The sequence below is a fragment of the Tenrec ecaudatus genome, chromosome 13 (assembly GCF_050624435.1).
Source record: "Tenrec ecaudatus isolate mTenEca1 chromosome 13, mTenEca1.hap1, whole genome shotgun sequence".
Lineage (NCBI taxonomy): Eukaryota > Metazoa > Chordata > Mammalia > Afrosoricida > Tenrecidae > Tenrec > Tenrec ecaudatus.
Window position 1 is genome coordinate 99,350,128 of NC_134542.1, and position 18,432 is coordinate 99,368,559.

An 18,432-nucleotide genomic window follows, 5' to 3' on the forward strand; every position below is an offset into this window, starting at 1 on the left:
ATAGTTCTTGCCTTCTCAAAATAGATTGTCAGGTTACCTTTTAGTTATCAAGATTGTCCTTGTGTGAAATTACGGTGGGTGCCCAGGCAGTTGTCCATCAGGAACCTAGTGCCTTGTTAGGGGTTCATATAAACCAAGTGCGTGCGTGCGTGCGTGCGTGCATGCGCGCGCACGCACATACACAGTAGCTGCAGCAGCAAAGACTTACACCAATTTTATTAAAAGAAATAAAGTGAGTCCCTCTTGTTAGTTAAGATAGGCCACGTTATGCACTTTAGATGTGGACATTGGCTAAGGAATATTTCTAGTGCTTAAATGGTCTTTCGAAGAGGAGGGGAATTGTTCCTCTGCAGGTGGTCAAGCAACTTCCTAGTTACTCATGTGTCCTGGGGTCTCAGTTGTCTTTCAAATTAATCTGGGCTGTAGCTCTGGGCCACCATGTCTCAGGCGGTTTCAAGATTCTCTCTGAGACCAGTCCTTGTCAGGATATTCACCGTCAAGGCGTTGACTAAGCCAGTTCTCACAAAGAGCATTGTTCCAAAAGCGTCCTTTGTTCATTCTCTTAGCAGTCAGGGCAGAAGCCCCTGTTCTGTCCGTGTCACGAGGGTCTCGCATGGTTTCTTTCTAATTCGTTTCAGCTCCAGGTCAGCTTGTTCCAGATTTCTCTCAGACACAGTTGGGCCAGAGGTTCACCAGCCAGGGCTTCGAGCTTGTGTTGTTTACCAACGCGGTTCTCACAGGGCCCTTTGTTCGCTAGCAGGCAGAAGCCCTGTGCTGTCCCAGTCAAATCCTGTGTGGGACTGCCCATTACCCATTTTTTTATAGCTAACACACCAGATTAGGTATCATAAAGTGAGGAAAATTTTCCCACTCAATCCATGCCTTCGTCATAATCCCACCTCACTTTCATTTTCCATTCGAATCATTCCCAAACAGAATCATAATATTGATGCCCCTATTTTCAGTCTTCTGCGCCTGCTATTGTTTCTCGTTCCTCATGAAGCATTTTCCCGTTTCCATGTAAGTTAAAGCCTGGCATGTTCCCGTCACCTCAAAAGTCGCCCACACTGGACCAGGCCCCAGCGCGGTGAGGCCCCCTGCGAGGGTGTTTCTGGCGTTGCCTGTCCCCGTGCCCGCACTCGCTCGCCTCTGCGTCTCGGTCCTGCGGGCGAGCGGAGGCCCGGCGGGCTCTGGATGCGGTGGCGCCTCAGGCAGTGCGGCGGGCAGCCCGGGCTCCCGGGCGCCGCGGACGTGAGAGGACCCCGGCGACGGCGGTGCTGAAGGGCCCGGCGGACGCGGCGAGTGCGGCGGGAGTGGAGAACGACTGCGTTCGCCTGGCCGTGTCCGCGCTCTCTGAGCTCTTCTCTCGGGCGGATCCCGGCCGGCTCGGGCCACCAGCACCATGTCTGTGAGCGAGATATTTGTGGAGCTGCAGGGCTTCCTGGCCGCGGAGCAGGACATCCGAGAGGCGAGCCCCTCCCTCCATTACCCTTTCTTCTCCCTGCTCCTCCCGCGGGCTACGGGGCGTGGGGGCGGGGGGGGTCTTGTTAGGCTCAAGCTGAGGGTTGGCCGGACCCCGTGCGACCCCGGAGCCCCTTTGCCCGATTCGTGGCTTCTCGGAGGGACCTGCTCTGAATGTTAGTTTTCTTTCTTTAAACCCGTTGCTTTTGTCAGGCACGAGGATAGCGCCCGGACTCCTTTAACGCACGTGTAATGTGTTTGTTGGTTTCTTCAAAGCGTCCGTCTCTCCAGTTTCGGTCACTGTTTCGGCCACAGGCCTGTTGCATACATCATTTGCTTTTATTGGAATGCGCTTTCCTTCCTTTTGGTTATTTTATATTAATCTTTTTCACCTGTTAGGTTTTCTTACAGGGCTTTAATGTTTTTTTTTCCTTCTCCCAATTAAGGTGGTTATGTTTAAAAACTCACCTATACTTGAAACCACAAGAGGGATGAACTGTTTGCTTAGGTCCCAGTTCGTAAGCAGTGCCTATCACAGAAATGTGCTCAGTGAATATTTGAACACTGAATGAGCCAGGCAGAAAACCTGTATTGTGACTAATTATGTACAAATTCTATTCACACACATCATCCCTTTTAATTTCTTTAGTGCCCCACAGCATAATTGGGGATGGAGTGAGATTATTCTTCAAAGACTAAAGAATCTACGATATTTTAGTGGTTGGTTCAAGATTCTCAGAGATGAAGTTGAAGTTGTAGGGTTCAAACTTGTGTGCAATTCAGCCCTAGACAAGAAGAGTGTATTTGCATGTGGGGAGTTGTGATAGGCCAGCTAGGATTGATCAGGTGTAAATTGTTTCAAGCTATGTGTATAATTACGTTGAATTTGTCTGATATTTTTATTTTGAATCTTCTAGGAAATCCGGAAAGTTGTACAGAGTTTAGAGCAAACAGCTCGAGAGATATTGACTCTCCTTCAAGGGGTCCATCAGGGTGCTGGGTTTCAGGACAGTAAGTCTTTGCTTTGGATTTGATCCAGCTTGTCAATCTCTTAGAACAGCGGTTCTCAACCTGCAAGTCGGGACCCTTTCACAGGGGTGGCCCGATTCATAACAGTAGCAAAATTACAGTTATGAAGTAGCAATGAAAATAATTTTATGGATGGGGGTCAGTAATTTTATGGTTGGGGGTCACCACATGAGGAACTGTATGAAAGGGTCGCGCCATTAGGAAAGTTGAGAACCACTGTCTTAGAAAGTTAATTTTCATCCAGAAGACTGTCTTACTTTATTATGAACAATGTCCATCATCTTTTATGGCATGTGGAAATTGTATTTATAGATTTTATAGATTTACTGTATTTGTTTTCATTAACTTCACATTCTATGTAAGTGATTTAAACAAATTTTAGTGTGATGAAAAGAGCCCTGGTAACGCTGTCAGGTTCTCAATCATTGGACTGCTAACCTTAAGGTCAGCAGTTTCAAATCCACTTTGTGGGAGAAAGATGAGACTGCCTTCCTGTAAAGATTTCTAGCCTCTCTAACCATGTGTAGACTCTCTCTGAGTGGCAATGACTCCATGGCAGTGCGTTTGGTTTGGAGTAGTGTGCCACTGCCTGAATACAATGTAACATGCATTTAGAGATGGGAGATGGTCACTGTAAATTATTCCAGCCAGGGTATTCTGCAGTCGCTTGAATGTAAATCAAGTATGTCCCATTAGCCTTGGACTCTCCAATTTGGATGTAGCTCACACAACTTACATATTTTAAATATATTTTTAGGTGGAGGTTGACATTATATATTACAGGTGTAAATTTACTAGCAAATTTGTAATTGTTATTCACTGTTATCAAGTCAGCCCCTGACCCATAGTGACCACATACACAAAGAACAAAATGCTTCTTGGTATTGAGCCATTTTGTGGTTAACCTACTTTGATTCATAGATATTTCATTGACTCTGCCACTTGTCTCAAGTTGGTTATTCAGATCAACAATTCTGGACAACAGCTCATTTGGGCTAAATCCTGAGAGCTAGAAGAAATCTAATTCCTGGTTATATTCTTTGGGACTGGGTGGTCGTAGCAAGTGGTAGCAGATAGTTCTTTAGGATTGAGGTCATTTACAACAGCTTACCAAGGTTGGTCACTATAAAAGACCCTGAAATAATACATGATCCCTTCGAGTTTTTGTTTATTCTTTGGCATTACTGAGAAGGGAAATTAGAGATGCTATTTTGAACTAGTAAAAAGATGTGTACTCTACTTTTGGTTATGAAATTTTAAGGTTTGACTTGTGTTTACATAGGCTCTATAGATTATTAAGATCTATATTTGAAATATGGTAATACTTACATTATTATATTTAATTATCAGTTCCAAAGAGGTGCTTGAAAGCTCGAGAACATTTTGGTACAGTGAAAACACATCTCACATCTTTGAAGACAAAGTTCCCTGCTGAACAGTACTACAGGTGTGTAACTAAATTAGCATTATTTTTTTTAATTAGCATTATTTTTATGCTAAACTAACAAAGCAAAGTAGTAATGTGCTCAAGGATTGTTGGTAACTAAGTAAAACATTTTTCTACACAGAGGCGACAACAGGAAATGGGTCAAAATGCTAATGGTGGTATTTTAATGGTGGTGTAATGATTTTCTTTGTACATCCAAAATTATATTAAGAAATAAGAATTAATTTTGCAGTGAGAAATTTAAAAATGCCTATTGTATGAGGGTAAAATACACTTTGGCTTTATTTAAGTTACAGATGATATTGGGTGAGTAGTTGTTGAGTTCTAGGCTATAGGCATAACTAAGTTTTATCTCAAAGTTTACATTTCGCTGCCAAGTGACTGCTGTTTTGCTAATACTGTACCACTGTTAATTTTATGCTATGCTGTTATGTTAATTCTATACCACCATTTTTGTATGATTAAGAAAGAGGGGAAAATGTTGCCAGTTAAATTGTGAAATGTAGATTATAAAGTACATCCTTATTTTAGACATATTAAATTGAAGAACAGTTGATGAAATTGATAAATAATCAACAATTTCAAACTTTAGTTTTATTGCTAGAAAAGCTATTTTTGAGGATCCGTACCGTGGTTAAATCAAAAAGTATTGCTGCTGTGGTCCCAGCTGACTCATGCACTGGTTTCCTCCAGGTAAAGTGTTTCCGCGATCAGTGCGTGTCAGCATATAAGTACTCTTAGTGATACATACTAGTTTTGTTAGAGTCTCTAAAAGAGAAAAAGAAAAGTTTGTGCCATGGGAAAAATGATTTTGAGGTAAAGACAAAATGGAATTTTTAACAAAACTCAAGCAAACATCTTGCTAAATCCTAAAGCTTTGTAACAAGTTTACAGGAATGCTGCTCCATATAGAACAACAAATAACAATTTTTAGATGACTCAGGCAATTTAAGGAAGGTTGTGAAGACTTCAAGTATGAGTCCAAAAAATAGAGACTTCCAATCTTTTTTTTTTTTTAAACATTTTATTAGGGCTCATACAACTCTTATCACAGTCCATACATATACATACATCAATTGTATAAAGCACATCTGTACATTCTTTGCCCTAATCATTTTCTTTTTTTTCTCCTCTTTTATTTTTTTACATTTTATTAGGGACTCATACCACTCTTACCACAGTCCATACATATACATTACATCAATTGGAGACTGTTAATCTTGATGAACGAACAAACTGGGAGAATTTCCGAAACTGGTAGAAGAGGAATATAGAATTACTACTCGGGGATGGGGGAATGAGGAGCTAATACCAAGGGCTCAAAATAGAAAGAAAATGTTTTGAGAATGATGATGGCAAGAAATGTATACATATGCTTGACACAATAGATGCATGTATGGATTGTGATAAGAGTTGTATGAGCCACCAATAAAATGATTTTAAAATATTAAAAAAAAAAAGAATTACCACTAAAGTGATAGTTACTGAAGTTAGACTTACAGGGTTCAGCAGCTTCAGTTTTAAACAAACGTCTTGCCCTCAGCAAGCTTTTATCTCATTGGGTCCCCAAAGAGTTATGCAGCTGATCTTTCCGTTAGTCTTATTTTTGAGCAAGATGGAAACTAATGACGGTGATTTTGTAGAATGAATCGTAACTAGGTTTTGAGTCTTGGATTTAGCAACATGATTCAGAGAGTAAGGTCTAATCAAAATTGACTTCCAAGGGGATATGCTGGCCCAGTTAAATTCAAGGTAGAGGGGTCCACTCAGAACTTACGACAACTGATTTTTGGAACTCGAAAGAGCTCATCTGGATTTTGTCAAGGACACAGGAACTTATGTATTGGAAGTTTTAAGAAAAATTGAAAATTGGTTTGGTGAGAAAGGCTGTAGAAGTATAGACCTACATGGAGGATATTTGGGCAACAATGGCTTTACATTTGGGTCATTTTGTTTAATTAGTTTTCTTTGATTCTGTAGCACTACTTTTTGTTTTGGTAGTACTTGGGTAATACAGATTAAATTGTATTTGTATCCTTGTATTTGGGTAGTACACAGTATGTATACATGAGGGGGGTAAACGTAAAAGTGGCATTTTTCCATGAAATTTTTTTGAAGTCCCTTTATTTGTAGGGCTATATAGTGTAGCTGGTGTGTATTTTAACATCCTTTATTCCGTCATTGGCAACATGCTTTTGGGAGATAAGAATTGATTTGATAATTTGTTCATTTATTTTTGAACTTTTTACAGTGAGTTGAGTGATAGTTTCCAGACAAAATTTGTTTTCCATTTAACAGTTTATACATTTTGCTTAGGGACCATTTCCACTCTCTTGCTGTGTTTACCATTTCGTTCATCATTCTCACCTGTCCATTTCTGACTTAGGAGTTTCTGGACTAATGCTGCCTTTTGGATCTCATGTGATTGGTTGTTCTAAGGAGTGTGTGCCTCCCTGGTGTTACAGTTTACCCTGTACATTTAGTTTGTCTATTTGAGTCTAGCTCTCGGCCCAAGGAGCAATAATCAATGTCTGTAATTCTGAAAGTGGGCTGCAGAGACTAACATGTTTAATCTTTTGTAGACAATTTGGCGACTCCTGTTTTAAGGTAATACGTGAAGCACAGAGAGGTAGGATAAGTCGAATTGGATCTTCAGAGACTACCTCTGCTGGAAATTACATACAGGTTGCCAGCCCTCAGGCTGGATTTGCCTCTCAGAAGGCTAGATTTGGCCGTCATTTTATTTCCCCTCTTTGTTTGAAATGAACTTGAATGTTACTAAAGAATCCAAGTCCATTTCAGTTTTACTTATCCTCCTTTTTTAGCTACTCAGGTCAATGTTTAGATCCAAGGGGTAAGGAATCTGGAGGGTTTTTAAGGATGTAAGCCTTGATTTTTTTTTAACTTTTGTGTTTTACACAAAAACATAACTCTGCTTAGTTGTACAGCCCCTCCTATCCCTTCCAATCAGTAATAGTATCCATTAAACTGCATAAATGTGGTCTTCCCCCTGCATCTTACCTCCATCCCATAATGTTCTGTCCCTCCCTTTCCTGTCTCCACCCGTGTCCCTGGTCTCCTCATAATCTTCAGCCTTTTGGTGTAAAATCACATTTATTTTTCTCTGTGTTTCCTTATAATAATGGTGTCATTAAAGGTTGTCATAAGAGTGACTTAGTTTTGTTAAATGTAATGCTCTCTACTTTTGTCCATGTCTTGTGTTTAAGAGTAATCATTACTTTTATTGATGCATAGTATTCCACTGTATGACTGACTACCAGTTTATCCATTTTTCTGTAGTTGGAGTGTTTGGTTGTTTCCGTGTTTTGGCTGTTATGGAAATTGCTGCAATAAACATTGGTGTGCGTGTGTCTTTTCGTGTTGTAGTCTTTATTTCTTGAAGGTTTCAGGAAGGGCCGTACTGATTTCCGTAGTGGTTATTTAGTCCTGCAGCCTCACCAGCAATGTATGAGTGTTCCAGTCTCCACATCCTCTCCAGCATTTATTATTTCTTTAATTTTGCTAAGAGTGGCGGTATGAGGGGGTTGTTATAATTTGTATTTCTCCTACTGATAATGAACATGAACATTTCTTCATATAGCTGTTGGTTGCCTAGATGTGATCTTTAGTGAATTGTCTATTCATATTTTCTGCCCATTTTTTTAGTTGGGTTTGTGTTTTTCTGATTAAGGTGGGTAGTTTTCAACAGGTTTTTGAATTTAGCCTTTTATCTGGTGAGTCATTACTACTTTGCCCCATTCTCTAGGTTCTCTGTTGGCTCTTGATGAAGTGTTTTGATGTGCTTACATGTCTTACTTTTAGAAGTTCTAGTCCTTTATTTTATCTCGTGTAATGTGGATATTTTTCATTAAGTTTGGTTGTGGAATTATCCTGGCATTAGGGCCCTCAATTTTGACCCTATATTTTCATTGATGGCCTTTGGTCTGGGATTTATAGTTAGGTCTTTGATCCATCTTGAGTTCATTTTTGTACATATTGTGAGTCTTGTTTCATCCTTTTGCAGGCGAGCATTTGGTGTTTGCAGCACCATTTATTGAAAAAGCTCTTCTCCACTTAGACTCTCATTTTGTTGAAATTTTTTGCTGTTCCCTTTTCATCTTCTAGCACAGTTTAAGTGTAGTATCTGAGGCTTTTAAGTCCATCTGTTTCAGTGGTTGCATATGGAAATCATTGCTTTTATGTGCAAATTAGGATTTTCTTGATTTTATGTATTCACATCAGAATGAAGGAACAAGATGTTGAGACTCAAGTATAATTGCATTTGTCACCCATAACCTTTGGTTGCAAATTTTTTCTCAGAAATATCACTGTTCTTAGTGATGAATTACAGTTGTTTTAACATCTACATTTGTAAATTTTATATCCATTAAAATTATGCTTTTTGATTAAACTTATGAATTTGACCTTATAAAATGTATACTAAATTCATCTAATATATTTAACCGTCACATTGCTCTTGTATGTTTTCTGTATTGGAGTCTCACAAGAGATTTTATTTGGAAAAAGTTTCTTTCAATGTTTGAATGTGGCTGTACTAAACCTGTCTTTCTCAAGCCTTCTAAACCCCAATCTCATACCTTAAACCTGCTTACATTAATACAGATTTCATGAGCACTGGAGGTTTGTGTTGCAACGCCTGGTCTTCTTGGCAGCCTTTGTTGTGTATTTGGAATCAGAAACACTAGTGACACGAGAAGCGGTTACAGAAATTCTTGGCAGTAAGTGTCCTCATTAGTGGTGATCTGCATAATCAGACATGGGAGCTTGATATTTCTGGGAGGGATAGTGCTTGTACTTTCTTTATATTAAAGCACAGGAATGAGAACTAGATTGAAAACCAATTACATAGAAACACAATAACAAATATTTCGTTCTTTAACTTGAGTGTTTTACAAATCTTTGTTACTTTTACTTTTTAAAAATTTAATGTCTGCAGAAGAACTGTAAGAATACCTGTTTGCCCTCCACTGAAATTCACCACTTATTAACATTTGTCAATCTGCTTAATTTCTTTGTGTTTACAGAGGTAGACCGTTTCAGTCAGTTGCAGACATAGTGACTTTTCCCTTTAACGTTCAACATCTCTAAAGACAGGCATTCTTAATGTAAATATAGTACCATGCACGATCATTTCTTTTTGAAAGAAGAATGGAAGAAAAATTGAATTTTGTGTAAAGAGGTCTATTGCCGGGTTGTAAAAATGTGAAAGAAACCAATTTGGAAGATAAATCTTTTCTTAATTTGTTTTGAGAGAAATTAAATGTATATGTCTAAATTTAGATCTAGATAGCTTTAATCCTACATTCCATTTATATGGTCCCTTAACCTGATTTTGATATATTTTCAGTTGAGCCAGACCGGGAGAAAGGATTCCATCTGGATGTTGAAGATTATCTCTCAGGAGTTCTAATTCTGGCTAGTGAACTGGTAAGATACTCTGTAAATTCCCTTTTCCTTCCCACTGACTGTTCATTTTCTAAAGGAATACAGAAATTCAGGGCAAGTATAATGTTTAGCCAGCTCAGTGATCATGTAGTCATTGTCTATGTGGTCTGTTGTGTTTTGCTCGTCTTTGAACATGCCAGCTCAAGTGATGAGGTAGCTATGTATGCTGGTAACTGTTAATTCATACAATAGTTTTAGAGTCCAATTTAATTTTAGAATTATGTAAACTATTCTTGGCATTCATTTCTTTAATTGCTCTTCTGGGAAATTATAAAAGCAAATGAAATGAAGAAAAGGGCATTTAAAACTGATAATAATTACTTATGTCAAAACTGTAGACCCCAGAAATGTTTCCAAATACTTAGTAATTTCAAATGCTAATTGTGAAGACCAATAAGAAAAAGGCTTTGTGTTTAAGTCTGTCAGCCTTCGCACTGGTGGTTTATTGTTTTGGCTTTAAAGAAGCCTGCCTACCTCTGCAACTGAAATCAGCGATAGCTCATCAAACTCCCATTAATGTGCTTTCCACCACTCCACAGACCCTCACCCCCACCCTGTCTTCCTCCTTCCTGCCGGATTCTGGGTCGTCCTCACTCACCACTCCTTTATCCCTATTGTCAACCACCACTCCTCCATTTAGTATTAATATATTCCCGCACATCGCAGGGTTCTGCATTTCACCAAAACATCTTACAGACCCTTAAAGTAATGGCTTATGTGGTTGTGCGCACTGGTAAGGCTCAACAGCAATGTTCAGATGTCTGTGTGGAGGATCCTCGTCGTTTACAAACTTGAGAGGAAGCTGGTGGCACAGGTCAGATAATAGCCCCAGCTCAAGCTTCAGGAACAGGAGGTCCATTGGAGGCAAGCAGAGACAGGAGTCAGAGCAAGAGAGCAAGGTATCCGAAATGAAACCACATCTTGTTTGTTTCTCTTCAAAACCAAACTCACTGCAATCGAGTCAATGTCGACTCATAGTGACCCTATAGGTCAGAGTAGAACTGCCCAGTGTGTTTCTCAGACTGTATTGAGGACTGTCTTCTACTCCTGACGTAGAAAGCCACGTCTTCCTCAGAGATGCTAGTGGTTTTGAACTGCCACCCTTGTCGATTGCTGCCTAACTCATAACTACTACACCACCAGGGCACCCTCTTGCTGCTTTTACTGCGCTAAAAAGCATGCTGGAACTTGTCGTGCCTACTCAACTCTGAAGCCAGCATTGGTGTTTGTCACCAATGACTTTACACTAGTTGGGAAGGGGATATACAAAGATGGCTTTCATGGAAGCATGTTTTTACCTTTTGCAGATCATACTCCTTAGAAACCAAAGCCTGATGATTTGAGGCATGCCCTTCTGTAAGGTGGGGAATGAAAATAAAGCCCACTTTAATCCAGTCTCATTAGTAAAACAGAGCTTCCTCTAAAACAGAATTATAACCTAGACATCAAGTCTTGGATAAAGGATTAAAACATAATAAATGTGAAAGAAGATATAACCTTTTTAATAAATCGTGCTAAAATAATTGAATCTTCACCTACCAAAAAATGAAACAAGACCCATACCTCATACCATGTACAAAAAATAATTCAAGGTGGATTAAAGACCTGAATATAAACCCTAAAATGATAAAGACTATAAGTGAAAAACGTAGGGACAAGGGGAGGGTATGGTTTATATCTCCACAGGGAAAGTGGGACCAGACTTCAACTCAGTGCCTCAAGGTGTGAATGCAATATCCCGGCGTGGAGGAGGGAACCGGTGGAGAGGTCTGGGAGGCTGGCCCCAGCACCATAAATTAAGTGGATTCCTGCCCCTCCCCCGAAAAGAATTTGTTCCAAAAGACGACATTGACTCTGCAGCTCCAGGAGATGGACATATCTGATCAGAGCACACGGGAGCAGATGAAGGGGCAGGAGGAGAGAGTGGAGCACAGCCTGGCCCACCAGGCCGTGAGGATGATGTTCCTGAGTAGAGCAGCCAGTCCACAGAGAGAACAACATGGCTGGCCCCACTATGAGAAATGATGCCCCTCAGTGACTAAGGGCGATACAGGGGACAGCACCGGAGACACAGCGTGGGAACTGCACCTGACCTGATCCCACCACACCGAGGCAAAGCACTGGGGAGTGCAGCGGAACAGCAAGGGAATGGAGTGGCAAGGTCCCCAGGGAATGCTGAAAGTGGACTTTGGGGCCAGGGCGTGGTGCCCCAACAGACTGGACTGGAAAACGCTCCTAAGGGCCAGCAAACGATCCCTGAACTAACTACAAGCTTTTCTCTTGTGAAAAAAAAAAAAGAAGGAAAGACAAACGTAGGGACAAATTTGAGGACCGTAATAAAAGACATATAAAAGACATAAAAGCACAGCCGAACATGATGAAATATATCTATACTCTAGAAGACAAAATACAGGAGTGGGACCATCTAAAAATACGACAGTTGTGCACATCATAAGACTTCTCAAAGAATGGTCAGATTGGGAAAAGTATTTTGCAATAATTAATAGGTAAAGGGCTAATTTTTAAACTATAACAATTAGAAAACTACAACACTAAAAAGAAAAATATAAATAACCCAATCAAAATATGGGCCTAAGACTTGAATATTTACTAAAGATGACATCCAGGGAGCCAACAATCATGAAGAAATGCTGTATTTTGTTAGCAATAAAAATAGACAGATTAAAACAGCAATGAGGTACCATCTTACACTAGCACTCTTAGCAAATTTAATAATAATGCATGTTGGAGAGGACGAGGAGAGATTAGAACACTTGTACATTGTGGGGGAGATTGTAGAACTGTACAACTCTGGAAATTGGTATGCTACTTCCTTAAATTGCCAATGCAAATACCGGTACTTTATGATTCTGCAATCTGTACTTGGTATATACCCTAAAGAAATAAAGAACAAAACATGAACAGATGTAAGCATACACGTTTATTGCAGCAATTTCTGTAATAGCAAAAAGATGGAAACTGGCTGTAGAGGAATGGTAAACAAACTAGTGCTTTCTTACAATGGAATAATGTGCATACTTAAAAAATAATGAGTCTGTCAAGCACCGTAAGATGTGGTCAAAATTAGAAATCATGCTTATCAAGTCAGTCAATTTCATAAGTATTTCATAATACTATTAGTATAAAGAAAAGGAAAAATGGTTTTCACACCCAAAGGTAAGACTTTACACTACGATAAGGCTGGGTACCAGAGGGGGGAAGCGACAGGAAACTGCAGGGAGGATAGGTGGGAAAAGAATCAGAAGGAAGGGAAAACCTGCTATATGTGGGCGAGGCTAATGGATTATAACCGCAGGTGTCGAGGCGGCTGGCATTTACAGAGTGTCACAGAAGGGAGAACTGTGGCTAAGGGCGGGAAATGGTTAAGACCGCCACTTGTAAGAACTTAATCTCTCCTTAGTATTTTACTAACCTCTCTGTAGGGCACAGTCTATCTGGGTGTGCACAAATGTGGCTAAGATGGGAGGAATTCGGTTAATGAGGATAATGAAGGACAGTCTATGCCAACCAGTTCCAGTTTTTTACCTTGTGGGACAAACCAAACCAGTAGCTCATTGTGCCTTGTTGGTTTAAGTGGTGAAAGGGGTCAAGTGTGTTTTCAGGCCCAACGTGGTCAGAATGTAGTAAAGAGTGGGTTTAGGGAAGCAAAGAAAGTGTAGTGGGAAGGACTTTTAAGGAGAAGGAAGATTTGAGTTGGGTCTCAAAATCTTACCTACCCTCAGGACAGTATCTTGACTTAAGCTAGCTTCTTAGGCCAATATTTTGGCTGACTAAAGAGTAAAATACTTTATAGTGACAGCTGTGTAGCTCAGTAGGAAGGGCCTGGAAATGTAGCCATTTTGCCTAGATGTGAGGAGACAGCAGAATAGAGAGAAATACTCTGGCATTTCTTTCATTTCCACACAAGCAAAAATGAGCTTAAAGTTGACACATGAAGAAGCTAACTATTACCCAATAGTCAATTTTTAAAATTAGGAAGATTTTAGAAAATGTTAATTGCATTAAAGCTTTATTTGACTAAAATTGCCTCATTTTCTTGTTTTTCCAATTGAGCCATTTCCATCTGTGTTCACTCACTGGATGAGAGAAAGCTCATAGTCTCTCTCCGGGCCTACAGTTCTCTTCATAGTTGTGATTTGGGTGTAGCTGTGTTAAAGAGAAAGGAGCCCTTTTGTGATCTATCCTCGTTTGTCTTGTACAGTCGAGGTTGTCAGTGAACAGTGTGACTGCTGGAGACTACTCCCGGCCCCTGCACATCTCAACCTTCATCAACGAGCTGGATTCTGGGTTTCGCCTTCTCAACCTGAAGAACGACTCATTGAGGAAGCGCTACGATGGCTTGAAATACGATGTGAAGAAAGTCGAAGAGGTGGTCTATGATCTTTCCATCCGTGGTTTCAATAAGGAAACGGCCGCTGCTTCTGTGGACAAATAGGCTCTCTCCCTGCCCTGGCCTTGTTTACCTCTGCCGCTGCCAGTGAGTGAGCACAGTGCCTCTTAGAGTAGTTCCAATGCCCACTTGCTAAACACCACGCTTTATTTTCTTAACCAGTTGTGGTGTATCAGAAGTAAAACATCTTTGATGGTTTAAAAAAAGCAAGGGCAGACTTTTCTTTGTTGTTTCAGTGAATTTGCTCTGTAATTCCATGTGTTTTAGTTGTGTCTAGAAGTGTCAGTGTCAACCTCTTGATAAAGTCCTTTTCTTGTGTATTGATATCAATATAATCTTGATGTATTGTTAGGTTTATTGTCTTGTTTGTAGTCCTTCCAGACGTGATCTTTGATGTTTTCTATATTCCAAGTTAGCCATCTAGATACAGGTATGACCTGGATAGAGTGTTAAATAATTAAAAAGAACTATTGCCAATTAGAGACAATGAATAAATTATTTTATATTCCTCATTTTAAGCCTTGTGAGTAATTCCAATGTTGAATTTTTTTTACAAGAGAAACGGGGTTGGGACAAGGGTGGGTTTCACTCCCATCAAGATAAGGAGAAGCCGACTGCAAAGGCAGGCTCACCAGGTTACTGGGAAGTTCTTATATTGAAGGGTTTAGTACGGTCTTGTTGCTAGCCCTGTGTTAAGGAACACTGCCAAGTCGGGAGTAGGGTTTAATATTTTAAAACACGTGCTGTCTGATATTGCCTTAACAGTCTATTGGAAAGCAAATGTGTGTTAATCTTAAAAACTTCACGCACTTGAACTTAACGGATCAATGAGGGGGGTTTGAAAAGTTCTTGAAAAACATAATTAGAAGAAAATGTGGGGGGTTTTTTCCTACGAACTTTAAAGAACCCTTGTGAAACCCCTCCATCTTTTAGCAGCTACCTAATATTTTGATCTGAGAGCATAAAGCCATTCACGTGCATTAATTAGCAATGCCCTAACTAATGTATTCTTTGTTAAAATGCCATGCTTTGTGGGGAAGTTCATGTTCAGCTTTATATTTTTATTTTAAAGAGTAAGAACTTTTCAATTGTTAATGACTATCCCAACAGAAATCCTTACAGTTTGGGCCAAGTCATTTAAATTCTACTGGTCCTACTCTCATTTCGGATAGTGCTAAGAATATCTGCCGGGTAATTTGCTGTGGGCTCTTCATTTGGAAGTAAGCTATTGAATTAATCCATTGTCCTTTGGAGCTCACTGAAAGGAAGGTACTTACCTTTTCAGAATAATATGAGGTGTTCAGAAATGTCACCTTATCGTGCCCAATACTAATATTAGTCTCTTGCTTATATGATAGGATGTTTGGCATTGCCACAAGAGATTTTTATCTCAGGCTGAAGGAAGGGCTGACTAACCCAAAGAGAAGGTATCAGTGAATTTTAGAACAGTTTTCTTGATAGATCCTTCTGCACAAGATCTTGTTTAATGAAAGTGTTAGGTTCATAAAAGTGCCTGAGATGGTTACCGAAAATGTGCTAGAATAACTGCTGAATTGAGCGTAAAAGCCTTCTTAGTGATGTGATCAGACAGATGCACCAGATTTGATAACGGTTTCTGCCTCTGTAAGTACCGATTGTGCTTCAGAATATTAAAACTCTTGGCATAAGTTGTAAATTTTAGTTTTAACCTGTATTTTAAGAGAATGAGCACATTACTTTGTCACTCTGTTAGAGAATTCAGAAATGCCATGTTTATATTTACTGTATTTGTTGCTGACTTATAAAGCAATAAAAAACATCCTTTTATTGTCTCTGTTGCTGTGACAACTTTTCTTTAAGGAGAACAAATTCTGAATATCTCTTGCTGCTGGAGATGACCTAAAATGATAAACATACTCTATTGTGTAGTTGTTATAGCATTGATCAAAAGATGCTAACCAGTTCTTTACTGTACAGGTAATGGTTGTGTGGCCTACCTTGAGGTGGAGTTAAAGTTGCCTTAATTGAGGATGGTGAGAACCCTGTCTCTGGTTTGGGGATGTCAGAATTTTTTTCTTTTTCCTTCACTTTCGAGAGAAACTGTTCAAAGAAAGTAAAGGTGTATTAGGAATTGCTTTCTTATATTGCTTTATTTAGAAGAAGAGGAGTACCAGCCATAAGACTTGGTAATGTTTGCCTTGTTGGAGCTTAAATAACAGTATGACTAAATGCGTAAGGAAATCTAAAAGAAGGGAAAATGATGGGCTTTTGGGTCTTAACGGAGCTGAGATTGGGTACTAGAGTGGGTTTATGATTCTGTACAGAAATGCCTTGTTTCCTGTTTTAAAAAATTGTTCTTTTCCAGATACAGTCTTCCTGTCATTCCTAATAAAATGAGACTATGAGCTGGACTCATTTATATCCTTAGTATTCACTATACTAAGCTTTGAACAAGTAAACCCACTCCCCCCAAATAGCAACAAACATTTACGGGAGACAAACACGCCGGTACAGTGATTGTCTGTATGGCACTCTCTGGGATTGGTCCTGCCCCTGCTAATATACCCAAAGTGTGAACATGAAAGCTTGCGATCTTCACTTCCAAGCAGCATTCTAACATACTTTTTCTAAAGTAGATTTGTTCATCGGGCAATCCTTGGTATAGATCAGGGAAGGGGAACCCTTTTTCTGCCATGGCCAATTAGATACAACATTTGTGGGTCATACAAGTCAAACAGCTCACCTAATGATTGCTGGAACTGCTTTTCTTTGGTGAGATGTGTGATACTAGCTGGTCTTGATTTCAAAGACCTTATGTGCCCATGGGCTAGATGTTCCCCAACCCTGGTGTGTGAGTCAGGGTTGACTAGTGAAGTAAATCCAGGGATACTTGTGTACGAATAAGAGCTTTATATCAAAGAGATGAAAAAGGGTGTAATCAGGGATTTCACCTGAATGGGAAAGTAACAAATGAGAAATACAATTAAAAAAATCTATGAACTAGTTTAGGCATAAAAATAGTGAAATTATATACAAAAATGTGATAGTCCAAATTAATAGAAACTGAAAAGGAAAAAAGTTTACCAAGACTAACCAAATTTAATGGAACTGTGGAACAAAAAGAGACCTAATATATGCATTGTGGGAATTCCAGATGATGAAATATTGGCAAAATTTCTCCATCCTGATAAAGTAAACTGAGCTTTACATCCAAGAAACTAAAAGCAAACTAGACCAGAAAAATTTACTCAGAAACCCATTAGAGTTATATATTCAAAAAACCAAAACAAATATTGAAAGCATTTCGAAGCTAACAGTCTCATACAGCACATCTCCCACTAAGACTTTCAGTCATTCCTCAGACACATAGATGGCCAGAAGGCAGTAAAATGATACATTTAATGAGCTGGAAGAAATAAAAACCCCAGTCAATGAAAAGTACTATAATCAGAAGGAGCAGACTTCCAGCAATGGGTCGCCTAAGCATACATCCTGCACAGAACTTCAACAACAAAGACAGGAGAGACCAACTGAAATATATATGATCCCTGACCTGAGTTTCAGAGAAGAGGATAAAGAATTGTCCTGAACACTGAATAAGCTGAACAGAGTGGTCTGAGAGGAGACAAATGAGAATTGTTCGTTGGTCTCACATGACCCTAATCAGATCCACATACTCCAGCATCCAGGGTGGTGCCTGGTGATGAGAAAAGAGGCAAGTGGCTAAGGCCAACCTACAACCATCAATCAAATGCAAATACAATAGTATCACAATGAAAAATTACCTACTAAGGGGAAATAATAGGAAAAAATTTTCAGTAGAAACCTTGCAGCGCTTCCTTTCCAGCCTGGTCCCGGCGCTATGGCTCCCGCGAAGAAGGGCGGTGAGAAGAAGGGCCGTTCGGCCATCAACGAGGTCGTGACCAGGGAATACACCATCAACATTCACAAGCGTATCCATGGCGTGGGCTTCAAGAAGCGTGCCCCTCGGGCGCTCAAGGAGATTCGGAAGTTTGCCATGAAGGAGATGGGGACACCAGATGTACGAATCGACACCAGGCTCAACAAAGCTGTGTGGGCCAAAGGAATCAGGAATGTCCCGTACCGCATCCGTGTGCGGTTGTCCAGGAAACGAAACGAGGATGAAGATTCCCCAAACAAGCTGTACACACTGGTCACCTACGTGCCCGTCACCACTTTCAAAAACCTACAGACCGTCAACGTGGATGAAAACTAGTGACTGATTCTCTAATAAAGGTTTTTAAGCTGCAAAAAAAAAAAAAAAAAGAAACCTTGCAGCAGGTGAGAAGGAAATGGGATGACATATTTATACTCTGAAGAAGAAAAAATGCTAGCCAAGAATGAAATACCCAGAAATACTATATATTATGATAGGGTAATTAGAAACAAAAAAAACCACCCTCGAAACCTACTCACTGCTATTGATTTGCTGCCAACTCAAGAGACTTTAAGACAAGGTAGAGCTGTCCCCTGTGAGTTTCCAAGACTTAACCCTTTACAGTAGAAAGCTCCTTCTTTCTCCTGAAAATGACATTTCCAGATTAAAAGCAATTAAATGAATTTTTGAAAATCAGATAAATCTTATAAGAAAGAATAAAAGGAACTCTGGATAGAGAAG

At 39.8% G+C, this 18,432-nt stretch overlaps 2 protein-coding genes and 1 non-coding gene across 4 annotated transcripts; 2 read left to right on the forward strand and 1 right to left on the reverse strand.

The window, feature by feature from the left end:
- Positions 1–1,250: 1,250 nt before the first annotated feature.
- Positions 1,251–15,625, forward strand: TSN (translin). 2 transcript variants are annotated; one of them, XM_075529882.1, is made up of 6 exons: positions 1,253–1,468; positions 2,379–2,472; positions 3,841–3,937; positions 8,561–8,676; positions 9,306–9,385; positions 13,626–15,625. In XM_075529882.1, exons 1-6 carry the CDS (start codon positions 1,403–1,405, stop codon positions 13,857–13,859), a joined length of 687 nt encoding a protein of 228 aa, XP_075385997.1. In that variant the 5' UTR covers positions 1,253–1,402; the 3' UTR covers positions 13,860–15,625. The 2 variants fall into 2 exon arrangements, with proteins under 2 accessions (XP_075385998.1, XP_075385997.1); XM_075529883.1 differs by lacking the exon at positions 9,306–9,385 and having other exon boundaries at positions 1,251–1,468.
- Positions 6,689–6,809, reverse strand: LOC142425244 (small nucleolar RNA SNORA61). The gene has a single exon (XR_012779593.1). It is a non-coding gene; the product is annotated as a small nucleolar RNA SNORA61 (small nucleolar RNA).
- Positions 15,626–17,631: 2,006 nt separating the features above from the next.
- On the forward strand, positions 17,632–18,084 carry LOC142424154 (large ribosomal subunit protein eL31-like). Its single transcript, XM_075529258.1, has one exon. The coding sequence runs from the start codon at positions 17,656–17,658 to the stop codon at positions 18,028–18,030; it is 375 nt and encodes a 124-aa protein (XP_075385373.1). The 5' UTR covers positions 17,632–17,655; the 3' UTR covers positions 18,031–18,084.
- The last annotated feature ends 348 nt before the right edge of the window (positions 18,085–18,432 follow it).

What these genes read in the sequence shown, in the direction of transcription:
- LOC142424154 (XM_075529258.1), top strand. Translation starts at nt 17,656, where the DNA reads ATGGCTCCCGCGAAGAAGGGCGGTGAGAAGAAGGGCCGTTCGGCCATC.
- TSN (XM_075529882.1), top strand. Translation starts at nt 1,403, where the DNA reads ATGTCTGTGAGCGAGATATTTGTGGAGCTGCAGGGCTTCCTGGCCGCG. An exon ending in GGTTACAGAAATTCTTGGCA is followed by an intron (nt 8,677 to 9,305) that starts GTAAGTGTCCTC and finishes ATATATTTTCAG; the next exon opens with TTGAGCCAGACCGGGAGAAA. An exon ending in TAATTCTGGCTAGTGAACTG is followed by an intron (nt 9,386 to 13,625) that starts GTAAGATACTCT and finishes TGTCTTGTACAG; the next exon opens with TCGAGGTTGTCAGTGAACAG.